General features: G+C 39.5%; 1 protein-coding gene across 4 annotated transcripts in view; it reads right to left on the reverse strand.

Moving 5' to 3' along the window:
• Positions 1 to 7,127: 7,127 nt before the first annotated feature.
• swm (Zinc finger protein swm) overlaps positions 7,128 to 17,500 on the reverse strand; it is a 17,683-nt gene continuing 7,310 nt past the window's right edge. Inside the window, exons 7-17 of one of the 4 annotated variants that reach the window (XM_070144088.1) lie at positions 15,174 to 15,368; positions 13,464 to 13,660; positions 12,451 to 12,657; positions 12,191 to 12,322; positions 11,873 to 12,007; positions 11,271 to 11,522; positions 10,561 to 10,671; positions 9,208 to 9,524; positions 8,912 to 9,092; positions 8,462 to 8,734; positions 7,128 to 8,299 (exon numbers count right to left, since the gene is read on the reverse strand). In XM_070144088.1, coding sequence (XP_070000189.1) covers positions 8,177 to 8,299; positions 8,462 to 8,734; positions 8,912 to 9,092; positions 9,208 to 9,524; positions 10,561 to 10,671; positions 11,271 to 11,522; positions 11,873 to 12,007; positions 12,191 to 12,322; positions 12,451 to 12,657; positions 13,464 to 13,660; positions 15,174 to 15,368 — 2,123 coding nt within the window. In that variant the 3' untranslated portion in view covers positions 7,128 to 8,176. Of the gene's footprint in view, positions 8,300 to 8,461; positions 8,735 to 8,911; positions 9,093 to 9,207; positions 9,525 to 10,560; positions 10,672 to 11,270; positions 11,523 to 11,872; positions 12,008 to 12,190; positions 12,323 to 12,450; positions 12,658 to 13,463; positions 13,661 to 15,161; positions 15,369 to 17,500 lie in introns of all 4 variants that reach the window. The other 3 variants (XM_070144087.1, XM_070144090.1, XM_070144089.1) reach the window with 3 other exon arrangements.

A 17,500-nucleotide genomic window follows, 5' to 3' on the forward strand; every position in this document is an offset into this window, starting at 1 on the left:
GGGAGAGGGGTTGGTGTTGGGGCTGTAGTTGAGACAGGAGCTGTGGTTGAGATTGGGGTGTCTGGGTTTAGAGTGGCAAAGGAATTGGTCTGAGGGATGTAGAATGTAGAAGTGGAAACGGGGACATTTTGGGGTGGATGGGGAAGGGCTGAGCGAACGATGTTGCTAGAATATGGAGTATGAGAGAAACCTTGTCGACGTGCTTCCTGTCTGGCTTCACGTAAAGTGAGACCATTTTTGTATCTGAGAGTTGCTCCCTCAAATTCAAATTTGTAAGTGGGACAGCCTCTATAAAATACATTATGGGGGCCGCCGCAGTTAGCACATGTTCGTGTTTGTGCTGAGCAGTTCGATCGATTATGACCAGGTTGGGCACATATGGGGCATCGGTCTGTGGAACGGCAATGTTTGGCAGGATGTCCAAAGCGCCAACAGTTTTGACATTGACGGGGAGGGGGTTGGTATGGTCGAACAGGGAGGCATTGTCCACCAATGTAGATACGTAAGGGAAGGTTGTGTGTACGGAAGGTAATTTTGGCAATGTTGGTCGGATTCTTTCGTTGACCTTTAGGAGGAATGGTGTAGCAATGTACTGATTTCACATATTGGTCGAGGCATCCTAATAAGTCTTCTCCACAGTCTGACCAATCTTTGGTATCGACTGGGCAGTTTGCTGGGGAGAGACAGTTCCGGTACAGGTATTAAGGGTTGGATGAGGTTCTGCAGGAATGGGGTTGCCAGAATGATCCGTTAAATTTGATAGTGCTATAGATTCAGTTTCTGATCTGACTTACCAGACGGGAGCGATCGCGTCTGGTATAGAAAGGGACTCTACCTACTTGTTTTTGGAGGCATTGTTGAAAGAGAAGTGTTGCCTGAGTAAGGAGCTGTAGCAGGGATCACGAAAAATCGGTCCCATTTGGCTGGGCTAAACAGAGTATTTAAGATATCTGTAGGGTTGGTGGTGGTGGATGGTCGGGGACGTGTGGAAGAGGGAGTATTACGAATGATGGAGAATAAGGTTGCAAGGTAGTAATAAGGGAGGATTGGTTGTTTGTTGAAGGTTGCGAGGGTAGAGTTGATGAATTTGAGGAAGTTGGGTGGGTAGGAATGTCTTCTGGAGATTGATTCTCTGCTTGGGTGGGTAATGCACTAGTAGGCATTGAGGAGTGGGCAGTAGTTTCAGTGTTCGGAGCCGTGGTCAAAGGAGAGCCTGGGTTGGGGCTATTTGATAAAGGGGCTAGCCTCATAGCCTCTAATAAAGGGATTACATTCTCATTACTGGTCATGGGGAACCTGGATTATGTAAATAGGCCTATTCGGTCCACCTCCTTTCGCTACTGAAGGTAAGGGCTAGATTAGTCAGGAGTACCGTGCCCATAGTTCCCGCAGGCCGTTCAGGACTGGCACTAGGTCAGCCTTTCCTCCTCTCAGCACGGCTCTCACACCTTAGGAAGTAGATAGTAGAAGGAGATGGAGAAGAGACGGAAACAAAAGCTGGAGAAAAAAAAAGACCATGCAATATTAGTTGAGTCGAGGGCTGAGGCCCTAGGCAGGGGAGATCCCTGTATTGGGTCTCAGTCTTCGTCTCCTAAGACCCCCCCACGACAACAACGGGCAAGGGATTGGGGGGGTCTCCACAGTCTGACCAATCTTTGGTATCGACTGGGCAGTTTGCTGGGGAGAGAGAGACAGTTCCGGTACAGGTATTAAGGGTTGGATGAGGTTCTGCAGGAGTGGGGTTGCCAGAATGATCAGTTAAATTTGATACGTGCTTTAGATTCAGTTTCTGATCTAACTGTTACCAAACGGGAGCGATCGCGTCTGGTATAGAAAGGGACTCTGCCTACTTGTTTTTGGAGGCATTGTTGGAAGAGAAGTGTTGCCTGGGTAAGGAGCTGTAGCAGGGATCACGAAAAATCGGTCCCATTTAGCTGGGCTAAACAGAGTATTTAAGATCTCTGTAGGGTTGGTGGTGGTGGATGGTCGGGGACGTGTGGAAGAGGGAGTATTACGGAATGATGGAGAATAAGGTAGTAATAAGGGAGGATTGGTTGTTTGTTGAAGGTTGCGAGGGTAGAGTTGATGAATTTGAGGAAGTTGGGTGGGTAGGAATGTCTTCTGGAGATTGATTCTCTGCTTGGGTGGGTAATGCACTAGTAGGCATTGAGGTGGGTAGTAGTTTCAGTGTTCGGAGCCGTGGTCAAAGGAGAGTCTGGGTTGGGGCTATTTGATCAAGGGGCTAGCTTCATAGCCTCTAATAAAGGGATTACATTTTCATTACTGGTCATGGGGAACCTGGATTATATAAAAGGCATCAACTGGTCCACCTCCATCGCTAGTGAAAGGTAACGGCTAGATTAGTCGGGAGTACCGTGCCCATAGTTCCCGCAGGCCGTTTAGGAGTGGCACTAGGTCAGCCTTTCCTCCTCTCAGCACGGCTCTCACACCTTAGGAAGTAGATAGTAGAAGGAGATGGAGAAGAGACGGAAACAAAAGCTGGAGAGGGAAAAGACCATGCAAAATTAGTTGAGTCGAGGGCTGAGGCCCTAGGCAGGGGAGATCCCTGTATTGGGTCTCAGTCTTCGTCTCCTAAGCCCCCCCCACGACAACAACGGGCAAGGGATTGGGGGGCTATGAGGGTAAGAGATAGACAACTAACCAGTGAAACACCGTGTCCATGACCCCCTGAAACAGTTCATGACTGACAAGAACTTTTCATCCTTTCAGCATGGTTCTAACAACTTAAGAAGTGGACAGACGGGGATGAAGAAGAAAAGGAAATGGAATGGGGGAAGAAAAGAGGCAAGAGCTGAGGCCCAAGATGGGGCTTAATGTCTACATGTACGGATATCAAATCTATTGAAACTTACCGATTGAAACCAAAGCTTGCTATCACTGATCTCTGTTTAATCTATAGTAATATACAAGTTTCTGTGTTAGTGTTAAAAATAATTACTGGTGGTTTAAGAACCCCACATCTAGAATATCAAAACTACCAGTAATTACCAAATGCAATATCTGTTACTTTCTTGGTGCCAGAAGTAAAGGCATTCACTCCATGAAGTGAATGAACTGCATCACGAATGGTTTGTGCTGGAGTGAATGCTCTCAGAAAGGATTTAAGAAAAACGCATCTAAAATCTACACGGTGAACGATGGGATTTGTGAAGGAACTTTATTCGAGATGAGATGAAGGATGACTGGATTGGTTGTCAAATTCTCTCTTTGGTAAGAATTTTTTTTGTGGTTCATATTTTTTTTAAGCTTCTCTTTTTTTTTCTCTTTTTTTTTTTACATATACATGCTTTTGAACCACATTATTGCTTTTTCTTGGACCTCATAATACATGCTCTAAAAATATATTTTTTGCATGCTGTGCTTTTATAGGTCTTATCTGGTCCATCTATTTTTTCAAATATATGTCAACGATACAAACAATTAATGTATATACAATGGTGTATACAATAATAATAGTATATATCAAATGGACATATTTGTGAAACAATAGCATACCTTACTAACAGGAATCCCTTCTACAAACTGACTATAATATTCTTGTAAAGTAACTCTAAAAAAATCACATTCCTTGTTATATATGAACAAAACACTGGCTTCATGACTCGAGTGAATGAGCAACACAAGTGGATATATCTTCTTTTTTTAGTTCTGCGAATTCTTTAACATTCTTTTTTGACTTATTTTTGCCAGCAAAGCATGGAACTAGTCTGCAACATCGTGCTGAAGTTAACCTCTACGGGATACTATTAGTCAAAAATGTGCAAAAAACAGAAGTGCAAAAAACAATTTCATGCTCTACATGACTGATCCAGCCAAGTTGGTAGTTCCATCCTTTACGATACGGCAAACTTAGCACTAAATAATTATGAACTAGAGCTATCAGCCTATCAAAACAGTGATACAACAATGTTACAGTGAGATAAGAAACAAACATTCTCCTGCTTTGGAGGCTATTCTCATATGAATCTGAAATCACACTTGTAAGCAAATAACACAAAAAGGCGACAAAACCCTTATAGTTAGCTGACTTGCAAACAAGAACTCCCTGTACCAGCATTTGGTCTACTGCAACCACTGATGCCACATTTGGGTATAGAAATATTACAAAATCTGCACTATACAATATAATAAGGAAATATCTTTTTTTTAAGAAAGAAAATAGGATCTAGTTAACAGGCATAGATTAAACATAACTTCTAAGATATATTAGTAGATATCAAAATAAACAAAAGCTAATTCTCAGTATTTCATACTTAGGTTCAACTTGTAATGGTGACACAGAAAACATCCTCTAATGAAGAACCAAAGGCATTAACTTGAACAAATTAGAGAGACAAGTCTATGATAATTCATTGGAATGGGAATCAGAGATATAACAAAGTAATAATGCAAACTATGATGATGATGATGATGATAATACCATAGTGATGATGATGATAAATAATAATAATAATAATAATAATAATAATAATAATAATAATAATAATAATAGTAACAACAACAACAACAACAATAATAATAATAATAATAATAGTAATAACAAAAATAGTAAAAAAAAAAATAATGATGACATTGATAACACAAAAATAATAACAATAATGACAATAATAACAACAATAATGATAGTAATAATAAAAAATCAAAAAATAAAATAAAAAATAATAAAAATAATAATAGTAGTAATGTTACTAGTAATAGTACCAAAAAAAAAATAAATAAAACATTAATAAACCACAACTAAAATACAATAAACACCACAATATCACCAATCATAATAATATAAAACAATCATCACATCAATATGAAAAGGTAGGTATATATAAAAACATATATACTCAAAAGACAAAATAAATGAAAGTTGACAATTCAAAAATCAAAACTGTAAACTGCCACATCATTTAATATTCAAAATAGCCTTACTCCTCACATCACAGCATTAAAGTAAACAACTTGTCAATTTAGACATAACTGTCTCGGAGCCAATTCATTTAGATACAATTTTGTGATATCTATATACAATAGTCTTAGTTCAAAATCTGAAAACTTCAAAGGTCATGCACAATTTTATGGTTTTCTGTCATACTTTTAGCATACATTTCCCTCCAATATTGGATTACAATCTTTATTTTACCTTTTGTAGGAACATATCTGGTGTGTGTGTGTGTGTGCATGTGTGTGTGTGTGTGTGTGTGTGTGTGTGTGTGTGTGTGTGTGTGTGTGTGTGTGTGTGTGTGTGTGTGTGTGTGTGTGTGTGTGTGTGTGTGTGTGTGAGTGTGTGTGTGTGAGTGTGTGTGAGTGTGTGTGTGTGAGAGTGTGTGTGTGAGTGTGTGTGTGAGTGTGTGTGTGCGCGAGTGTGTGTGCCCGCGTGTGTGTGCGCGTGTGTGTGTGCGTGTGTGTGTGTATGTGTGTGCGTGTGTGTGCGCGTGTGTACATGTATGTGTGTGTATATGAGAGAGAGAGTGAGAGTGAGTGTGCATGAGTGAGTGAGTGAGTGAGTGAGTGAGTGAGTGAATGTGTGTGTGAGTGCATGGATTGCGTGTTTAATTGAGAGAGAGAGAGAGAGAGAGAGAGAGAGAGAGAGAGAGAGAGAGAGAGAGAGAGAGAGAGAGAGAGAGAGAGAGAGAGAGAGAGAGAGAGAGAGAGTGAGTGAGTGAGTGAGTGAGTGAGTGAGTGAGTGAGTGAGTGAGTGAGTGAGTGAGTGAGTGAGTGAGTGAGTGAGTGAGTGAGTGTGAGTGAGTGTGAGTGAGTGAGTGAGTGAGTGAGTGTGAGTGAGTGTGAGTGAGTGTGAGTGAGTGTGAGTGAGTGAGAGTGAGTGAGAGTGAGCGAGTGAGCGAGCGAGCGAGCGTGTGTGTGTGTTTCCTTTAATGCCTTAAATAACCAAGGCTTAAGGTATGAAGTCACTCCAACAACCTTTAAGAGCAATCATCAGTCAAACAAATCATTACTGTCACTCTTACACAATTCAGCTATTCAGCAGAGACTAACACGGATGGCAAATTATTCCATACAGGAAAAGAAGAGAAAGGAAAGAAAGAAAGAAAAAACAATACAAGTTTCATGACATTATGTTTAGTAAATAATCATATTGAAATATATACAATATATATATACATACATATATATATATATATATATATATATATATATATATATATATATATATATATATATATATATATATATATATATATATATGTATATTTAGAAGGTTCAGTTGATGTTCTATTAATCCAGTAATTGTTATTCCTAATATCCTAAAAGGAAATCACGTATCACAAGCTAATAGCTAACATCACCACAAAGCATATCACTGCTTTTCCTTGCTAGCTCACCCCATGTTTTAATCGTAAGTTTAGAAGATATAAAAAGGGTCTTTCTGGAAATTAGGAAAAAATTAAAATTATGGAAAACAAACAATGATCTTCTCTTCTGTTGGCCTCTATATCCAGCTTCATTTCTGAAACCGCAGTTTGCTGGTTACTGTTCACGAAACAAATCCTATAAAAAACATGTAAGGAAAAGGCCAGACTATATTTACAAAAAAATCTAAACAATCAAAAATAAAATAAATACTGTCCCTGCTATATAGATATTCCTAAACTTGCTATATACTTCATTTATAATACAAGAAAGGCCAGCCAACCACTCTACTTGACACTGATAGTTTCTAACTGACAGAGTATTCACTGACAATTTAGCTGATAGCAGTTCAGTAAGGCCTACAGTCAGAATATACCTCAGCAGCTACTTAATTTTTTTACGTGAGATGGTTGACTTGATTGAATATGAATCTACCTTGAAAGCATACATGAAGCACATGGGTTACAGAAATTACCCTTCAAATAACTACGTGCTGTGAATAATAAGAGCACATCACACCCATTCCAATTTTAAGATTTCTTTTTCAGGGAGGATACAGAGTAAACTCTTAATGAAACCTATAGACATAGGGAAGGTTTAACAGTTTTTGTTTGTTATCAAAGTTTTGCTAATAATTTTTTCTTGTTTTTCTTTTTACAAGGACCCCACTCACCCCCATTTCCAAAAATATATGTGGTTGATACTTGATAATACTTTTCCAATAAGAATAAATCAAATACATAAAGGCTTGTACATTCAATATCTAACTGAATAGATAATAGTATTCTGTATTACAGTACACCAAATATAAAAAAGAGAATATTTAATCATCTTAATCATAGACAGTGATCTTATATAACAAAGAACACATTAAATAAACATTGAAAAGGTATATAACCAAATGGTTTCAGTCACATCTCAACTCATGACATACATCTTGACAACTATAGCTTAAACTAATAATGACTGTCATCATGCACATTTTTTGGGAAAGGGGAGAAGTTCATAATAGAAAAACTATTTCAAGAAATTGGAAAAAATATCAACACGATGACTTTAGAGCAAAGTAATAAAAATATATTAAAACTTTCATTTTGTATATTCATCTTTTTTTTTTTTAAAGCCAACCCATAAGTGAACCTGAGTGAATATTAGATACACATTCTAAGGTTCACATATATTTCAAGTCACTAATTAGAATAATTCTGAAAATTCTCTTTTAAGTAATTCACATTACCATTAATTCATCCTTCTGTAAATTCCTCCACAACATTTTAATTGTAATAAACAAAGTCAAAGATATAGCAGTTAATAATATTCCTTTGAGGTCAATTCCCACATCCATTCAGAATGATTACATATCATGTCTTAAACCTTAACAAGCCTACATTTAAAGTACTGTACCACAGATGAACCCATGAAAGAATGCCTTATTATCACGTGCCAAATATCACTTCATCTCATGACATACATGATTTTTCCTTCATGTGATGCGATGAATTACCTATGCAGCATGATTTGTTTGTTTACACTATGATGAATGCAAGGTGACCAAGTCATGGAATTAAAAAACAGAGAGAGAGAAAATGGGTGGATATACACAAGGAGCGATGAACGATGGGGTATGGAGGGAGGGTATACATGATCAGCAGGCTCATCTCACCCTCACTGAAATGAGTCCTCCAACATACACACACCACACGCACACACTACAATATAATAATGCTACATTTCACTCCTCGTTTTGTGCCTTCCACCTCATTACTTTTTTTGCTAACCATCTTTACTACCTATTCTACCTCCTCCACGATCTGACTTCCTCCTCATCCTCTTCCACTTCTTCCTCCTCTTCAAAGAGTTCAGGGTGCTCCCCTTCTTCAGTTTCCACTTCTTCCACTATTTCCTCTGTGATTTCCTCCTGAGAGAGAGAGCAAAAGAAATGAATGCAACAACAACAACAACAACAATAACAACAACAACAAAAAGGATAAAAGGAAAAGAAAACATGGGGAATTGAACATAAAAACATGATTAAAAAACAAACACTTAACTCATCAGTGAAAAACATTAGGCTACTTACTAGCGTATCATCCGGTGAGAGAGACGGAGTGGTGGAGTGTGGGGCAACATTGGAGTAGGCATGTGCGGCCACATGATGTCCCCCAGCCACTCCTCCCGCAGCCTGTGAGGAGACAGGCAGGGGGGAATCAAAGGCCCAGGTGAGGGTCAGGAGCCGATCGCCAAGGGTTCTCCCCTCTGACATTGCCTTTTCTGCCTCTCGACGTGAAGAGTAATGAATTGTTACAGCTGGAGTCTGATCATCCCAGATGTAATTGGAGACAGTGCCTAGGGTCTGTTTGGGGTCAAGAAAAAGTTCTTTCAATTCTCAAGATACTTTTCTTGTCATTTTAACATATCATTTTCATGACCACACTCTTCATTATACCTTTATTTAACAACACAGTCTAATCATTCAAGAACTATTCCACCTTAAATTCAGTCCACTAAATACACAAAAAGACATACATACCGAAAAGTGAGCCAACACTTCCTCCTTATCTTCACGTTCAAATCCAGAGGCATTGATCTTGGTGGTTCTTCGATCAACGGATGAAAATGAGTGCCCGCCGTACCCTCTGCCCCTGCCCCTTCCTCTTAAACCTCCTCGGGCCAAGCTTGTTACTCCTCTCCCTCGACCATAATGGCCTCCCCTGTGGGTCATAAATTTAATTCAAAATCATTTCAGATCAAGAACTATTCAAAAAATGTTTTAGAAAATGTATACCACATCAACATGTGAAATAAGGAGACCATTTCACAACTGACCTTGCCGTGCTATATGGAGCATGTCTTGCAGATCTTGAGGCAGGGTATCCTGCTGCCTGTTGCTGTGCTCGCAGCTGGTTGAGTCGTGCACGGAGTTTGGAAATGTCTCCGCCTTCTGCTTGGACAGTGTACAGCTCAAGTTCAGTGTCAAGTATTTCTCTGTCTACTTGGACTTTGCTTTTGGGCGTCTCCCCTGCTACGAGTTGTGATCTTGTTGTGTCAATGGCTGCTTGCAAGGATTTGATAGTTTCTAGGAGTAATTTTTTCTCTTCTGCTTTCATGGTGGCTTTGTTTTTGTCAAATTTTGTTACAAGTACCTGTTTCAAGAAGACAGAATAAATGAAAAATAAATTTACAATTTCATGGAGGCTAGCAATGATTTTTTTTTTTTTTTTTTTTGTAATCAAAGGTAATCTTTCTTTCTTTTCATATCCAAAAGCATCCAATAATGGCCATGGTAATGATGGTTTTAAAACATATATACCTACAATTCTATAAATGGCAAAGCAATAAATTTCCCAATGTGAAATGTCTGTTCATCCTCGCACTCCAGGTCTAGCATCCCTGACAAAGTACCAACACACTGCAATATCCAAAACAGAGCTGGCTTGTCTGACATACAGGGGTCATTTACTTCAATTTTTCATTATCTGCATGTGGTAATTATCTCCATCACCATACCAATATCAACATTCAATATCAGTGGCAACTCAGCAGTACAGACAAACAATTGGAGACTGGCAAGAGTAAGTGAACCCCAATGGTTGAAGAGATAGGACCCGAATCCTGACCGCGTTTTTGAATTTGCTAACTCAAAAAACACACACATACCCTAAATTATTCTTAAAACATAGTCCGCAAATTTGAACTGTAACTATAGCAATATGCATGTTACCTATTCTATAAAGTGTTCATATCCTGATAAATGTTGTAAGAGACATTCTATAGAATTTCTGTAATCATTTGTTAATTCTTCATTTGTGAGCGAGCTACCTTTTTTATTCTAACATTCAAATTTTGAAAAGCAATTATTTATTTGAAACATCTACTCATTATTTGCCATAAAAATTTGCATTCGTAACTGTGACAAACTAAAAATCAACTGTGAAGTATGGCCAGACGTAAGTTGATAAGATTGGTCACACAAGTGCATTCTCCTTTATTAAAATTGGCTAAAAATTATTATTATCACTAAAATATTAATAATCATGTAATATCTAACACCAAAAACACCCCATATTGAAAAGAAAAAAAGAAAAAAAGAAGAGGAAAAAAAAAAAAAAAAAATGCAAACTATCAATCATAACAATACTAACCATGCCCAGGGTCTTTAAAAGCCATAAAAAATCTTACCTTGAGCTGTTGCATCTGTTTGTCCAGCAGCATTCTTTTCCTCTGCTCAACCTCTGACTTTAGCTTTAAAGCTTCTGCCTTCTGCTTTTCCACCTTCTGTTTAGCAGCAACCTGGTATCCAAGGGAAGGAATAAGAGGTCAGTCTGCTGATGTACCTTGCAATCACAGTGAATCAACAACAATGAATTACAGACCATTTCGTACATTGCCCTTATAGGGGATAAAAGTGACACACTGGAGAATTATAATTCGACTAACGAAGATTATTCTTTAGCTTTTGACAATAACTATGTATTCATGAACTCCTGAAAAGTTTATTAATCACAATAAATACTCCCCGAATAACATTAGATGGAAATTAGTAACGTAATCATGAGTTCAATATAATATTGAACATCTATGTAATATCTATCTACAGGGCCACTAGTGCCTCTTGATAGGAGTGTTCTCAACTTTTATAGCTCTAATCCACATTTGTAATTGTCGGTGAAAAGTGAAGGAAGCAAAAGCACAAGCAAAAGCAAAGGCTACAGAGTACTAGCACATGTAAATTTGCAAATATAATTCTTAACATTCAATTACTTTCTTGACATTTACTCCTGGATCACAATCTTTATGAAGAATCCACATTTCAATTGTAGCGATGACCACAACTCTACAGGATCTCTTCCTAAACTGATATGAGATGAGAGTACTGAAAAACATTTTACCTCTGCAGCTAATAATTCTCTCTGCTTTAGGATTGCATCAATCTCTTGTCTTTTACTGTCGGCAGCAGTTTGCGTCGAGTCAGGTGCTGTGGCAGGTAAAGAGGGAGGGCCACTGACAGGGGAGGTGGGAGTAACAACTCCAGTTGTTGGGCCAGCTGCAGTTGAAGAGGCAACAGCAGTAGCAGCAGCAGCAGAATGGAGGGCATGAGTGTTGTAAACAGTCTTGACTAAGCTGCCTCGAGAGATCATCACCTGACATAAAGAGGATTATGTTTAAAGGACACCGTTACTTAACATTTGTGAACCTAATCAATCATTAGTGTATAATGATTCTGAAAGTCATCTATACCCCAATACTATCTAGTTTGAAATAATGCAGCTGCACACAATATATCTACATTCTAACAAATCAAATGTCGTAATTCTAAATCTAATTTCCCCAATTCAAATCCCAATGCATATCTGGTTTTATAACTAACCTCACAAAAAACAGCCAAAAACAAATCTGACTGAACTGTAAACAGTCTGTTACACAAATGGAAAATAATAACTCCACCTGGACAAACAGCAAGCACAGGAAAGCCAGAAGTTGGTAAATTTACCTTTTCATTTTTGTCCTCACTTGTGTGTTCCACCACCATCTTGTTGAGGGTTTTGTTTGGGTGTCTGACGCCCAGTCTGTCATGCACAGGTCTGACAGTGTGGGACGGGTAACTTCCAGGACGATCTGGTTTATTCTGAGGGTACACACGCACAGGGAAACTCACACACATGGACACACAACTGCCATAGTCACACCAAATGTTCTCCTATCTGAATGTCTTTGAATATATTCACACAATCACCAAAGAAACTCATTAACAAACTCAATACTAAGAAGGATATACAGATGAAATCCCTGCTTTGATTTTCACACTTACCTGTGGGTTGTGCCAAAATAGCTTAATAAACCTATTGTTGAGCACTGCCTCCGTGCTGCGGTAGGCTGCGTTTGCTTCTGAATGGCTTGCAAATGTGACCAGCGCTGACTCTGGATTACCTTCATTTTGAACCTGTCAAAAGAAATATATCCTATGTAACGGACTCTAGATAGGAGTAGGAAATGCCACTAGAACATATCTATCCTGTACATGGGAAAAAACTCATCAAAATGAAATACCAGTACCATAATCATACGTACCTGAATATTAACAATTGTGCCAAACTTTGCAAAATGGTCATTCAGGTGAGAAATGGTGTTCAATCCTGGAGGTATTTTTTTCAGCTCGAGGGTACAATTGTCAAGGTCAGGACGCCCTGGCTTTGAGGCCATGGGCATGACGTTGTTTGCTGGAGGAACTGCTGGGCCCAAGCGCTTGGCTAGAGACGGTCTTACTCCCCCACTTGACTGCAAAAATGGAAATTAAATGTAAGTATTCAAATGCATTTGCAAGAGCATTCATCATCTAAAAAAGAACAATAATAGCTTTTATTATCACCTATTAGAGGGGATGGGAGATGGACAGATCTATAGAGAGACAGGGAGAAAGAAAGGGAAGATAGAGGGGAGGAGGGAGGGAGGGAGGGAGGGAGGGAGGGAGGGAGGGACGAAGGGAAGGAGGGAGGCACTGAGGGAGAAAGGGAGGGAGAGAGGGAGGGAGGGAGGGACGAAGGGAAGGAGGGAGGCACTGAGGGAGAGAGGGAGAGAGGGAGGGAGGGAGGGCGGGAGGTAGGGAGGGAGGGAGGGAGGGAGGGAGAGAGGGAGAGAGGGGGAGAGAGAGAGAGAGAGGAGAGAGAGAGAGGAGAGAGAGAGAGAGAGAGAGAGAGAGTGAGAGAGAGTGAGAGAGAGAGAGAGAGAGAGAGAGAGAGAGAGAGAGAGAGAGAGAGAGAGACAGAGAGAGAGACAGAGAGAGAGACAGAGAGAGAGAGAGACAGAGAGAGAGACAGAGAGAGAGAGAGACAGAGAGAGAGACAGAGAGACAGAGAGACAGAGAAAGAGACTGAGACAGAGAGAGAGACTGAGACAGAGAGAGAGACTGAGACAGAGAGAGAGACTGAGACAGAGACAGAGAGAGACAGAGACAGAGACAGAGAGGGAACGAGACAGAGAGAGACAGAGACAGAGACAGAGAGGGAACGAGACAGAGAGGGAACGAGATAGAGAAAGAAAGAGAGGGAGAGACAGAGAGAGAAAGAAAGAATAAGAGAACTCACCACCATGGATGCCTCATTATTGACAGGCACACTGATGAGTTCCCTAGATGTGCCACCGGGAAGAGGTGGTGGAGGTGCCGAGAAACGAGGCCCCCCGCCGCTTGTCCCTCTTCCCTGACCACTGGCTCCGTAGTAAGGTCCTGTACTATTGTTGACCTGGCCACCCCACAGGCTTGGGTCACGGGGGGTATACTCACCTGGTAAAATAGAAAATCTTTTCTCAAACACCTTGGTTTATAGAAACATGAATGTACTGCTTAGTACTGAGCAATCTCTTTCCTTTACTTAATAACAATCTTCTCCAGTATACTTCCACATACACTAAAGAATGTTCAGTTCATTCTTAAAAATGTAGAAAAAGTATGAATGAGAATCAATATTTTGTACTATGGAAATCACTTTCAATTCATACCTTTTCAACATAAATGCTAAACGAGTTACCTCTGCCTGATGCATGATAATTGATGGGTAAAGAAAGCTTTAAGACTCCGCTCATGATTATATTACTGTTATATCTTTATCAAAAACAAGTACAGTTATACCTTCCTCATGATCTTTTACAGTTTTGACATTCCTGATTCACAAACCTATCACATGATTATATAAATTCAGCAACCACTTTCCAAACTATAGACAGACACCTGTGACTAAGTCAAATCAACACATTGGTCCAGGCGTCATGAATCTACTTTTCAAAAATGACACCACTTTGTCTCTTTATTAAAAATTCTAGGGATTTCAATAATTTCAACATATTCACTCAAAATTCACAAAGTTCTCAGAAGAAGACATATGCAGCTCTACCACTAATACAACTACTGCTACTGATACCATCAAAGTTACTACATCTAATACTATGACAATAGATGTATCTGTATCAATATCTATAATCATGATATTAACCAAATGACAAATGGGTGACATTGATGTCTCATCACGAAAAAATATGGCCAAGGGGCAGCTGATGAGCATATCTCATCAAGGAAAACTTTAGATGGGGCCAGGGTGACGGGAGGAACTTGCCACAAGATATTGCTGCTAAGTGGCAGGTGACAGGAATATCTTGCCAAGAGTGCATGAAGATTTTGGAGGGAGAATGAGTTACTATGTCTTTATGAAGCTGCTATTCCCTTAAACAATGGTAAAGCGTACCATTGTTGAGCCATGACTGTGACCTATTCCTTCCCAATGTTATCAGCTCCGTTGGGGTGTTACGGAAAATTTAATACTAAAATATTTAAAAGATAAATACAAATATTGCAATGCTACATACCGTTATTGTTATTGTTATTACACAGAATTAAAAATACCTGGCAAGATAATACAGAATCTGCTCAATGAAAACTATTAGTATCTTGATAAAGCATAAAAAATATTGGATATAAAAATGAGAAAATGGCAAAACAATAACAGCTCATCCACAGAAGAAGAGATTATAGCATTGCATACAGGAAGCAAGGAGTCTTGTTACTACACACGTTTGTGTGGGATGGGACTACAAGCCACACATCCTGGACAGTCAGCACTCAAAGCCAAAAGGCACCTGGTTAATATCCCTATAAGTTTACAATGATTTTGTTTTAGATGTTAATGAATATTTGTACTAGTACTACCGCTACTACTACTACTACCAGTACTAATACTGCTTCTACTGCTATTCTTTATCATTCAATTAGTACAATACAAACCGTCACTAACCAATTGTCTTACCATACTGTGGATGTCTTGGGGGAGGATGCCTAGGTCTAGGCACCCCCTGTGGTGGAGCTGGTGCCGGGGTGTACCCTTGGGCACCTGGCACTGGAGGTGGAGGAAAGTCCAGCACTCCCCCAATACCCTCGAGCACCACTGGGTCTGAGCCATGGTCGAAGGGACACATGTCACCACGCATACAATAACCTTTCTCTGTATTCAAAAAGTTGTCATGAATTAATAGCTTACCATCAAAGGACGCAAGCTAAGCAAGTGAAAGAAGTGGTGCTGGAAGTTAAGAAGGTGCACCATAACTTCTATGCTGTTAGTTAGAGAACCTTTGTAAATTATTTAAGAGGCAAGATTCAATGCAAATAAAAGAAGTGTTTTGAACCTTAAGAATAACTAAAAATAATGAAAAAAAGTCATTGACACACAAATAGTTCCATTTAATAACAACGATTAGTAAAATTCAAAACATCAGTGCTTAAACAATCAACTCATCCTGTAATTTTGGAATTTTAACTATAAAAGCTTTATGAAGATGGAGAGTGCAAAGGGGCTGAAGGATATAGGAGAATTGGAAAACGAAAAGAGAGAGGGGGGATGTGAAGAGAAAGGGAAAAGGAGTGGAGTGAGAGGGGAAGAAGGAAAGTAGGAATGGGAGAGAGGAAAAGAGGGAAAGAGAAAGAGAGGGGGAGAGAGGTAGAGGGGGAGAGAGAGGGAGAGGGGGAGAGAGAGGGAGAGGGGGAGAGAGAGGGAGAGGGGGAGAGAGAGGGAGAGGGGGAGAGAGAGGGAGAGGGGGAGAGAGAGAGAGAAAGAGAGAAAGAGAAAGAGAAAGAAAGAGAAAGAAAGAAAGAAAGAAAGAAAGAGAAAGAGAGAGAGAGAGAGAGAGAGAGAGAGAGAGAGAGAGAGAGAGAGAGAGAGAGAGAGAGAGAGAGAGAGAGAGAGAGAGAGACAGAGAGAGAGAGAGAGAGAGAGAGAACTTGATGTGATCTGAGGGGGAAAAAAGGAAAAGATGATGCGTAGCAAGATTTGAGACATAAGAGGAATAAATGAAAAATGTCATGTGACAAAACAAGGAAGAAAACTGATTGTCAGCCCATGAGAATAGATTTTGGACAAAAGCAAGAGGGAAAAAGAAAAAACAAGAGAGGAAATTAAATATGAAGGTACTTTGAAACAAGTGGCAGCACTCTGTCTTTGAGAAAATCCTCGTTGGCAACTGCCAATCTAAGCCTCGCTTCCTCACCTTCACTAAAAACAATTTTTTTTTCTTTTTTTCTTTTTATTGCGGGTGGAGGGAGGTTCTGATTATTTTCTTACCACTCTCATTACGGGGATATCTTTCAAAAATAATGAAGCAAAACTTGCCATACAAAACTGCACAGACCGAACGGGGCAAAAAAGGGGTGGTGCTAATGACATCATCACATTTAGCCAATCAGTGCACAAAAAGATAAGATATACCTATATCCATAATCATTTATATAATTTACATAATATTGTTATAAATACCAGACTTTTGTTTATGACAGCGAAGTGTTCCATACCCTAAACAGCTGTCAGTATACTCGGAGAAAGTAATTTTTGGGTTTAACGTGCTATGTGAGTCTTGTATGTACCTTGCACAATAAAGTTTTTTTTATTAAGTTTCAAGCAATCTCTTTAATATTACTATTTGATCTTACAACTGGGTACTACAAGATGACAACATCCATTTATTGTTGCTGTGGCTTTATTGTAACTCAGATTGAGTGTATCTAATAAAAATAAAAAACATTTATATAATTCTTATTAGCTAATCTAGAGGTTCGCATTCTTCCCTCATCTATCAAACAGTTTGAAAAAAAGAAGAAGTAGTAGTAGTTTTATGACAACCAGGGTCTATCTGATAAACCCATTGGATCCAGGTGACAATGACGTCACATTCTAAAACAATTTGGTCGAGTGCCAGGTGATGGAAATGTTATCATGGAAAAATCTGGTTAGGGGCCACGGTGATGGGAAAGTGTTGTTAACCCCTTCGATCCAAGTAACGTAGCCATTACATCAAGAATAGATTTGGCATGAGGGGTGGGTGACCTGAACATGCGGTCATGGGAAAAAATGGCTGCGGGCCAAGTGACACGAACTTGCCGTCATGAGTGAAGGCCAGGTGATGGAAAAGACTCACCGTAAGTGTACGAACCTCTTGGAGGGTGATTAGACTCATTTGGCATTTAGAAAGGGGATTTTGCATAATTCACCTTGATAACTGTGTGATTAATGTAATGTCCGTGAGCCATGTCTGCAGAGTGCTGGCTCCAGGGAAGATGCCGTTCCCATGCTCAGTATTTTATCCG

Source organism: Penaeus vannamei, chromosome 31 (assembly GCF_042767895.1).
Source record: "Penaeus vannamei isolate JL-2024 chromosome 31, ASM4276789v1, whole genome shotgun sequence".
NCBI classification, from domain to species: Eukaryota; Metazoa; Arthropoda; class Malacostraca; order Decapoda; family Penaeidae; genus Penaeus; species Penaeus vannamei.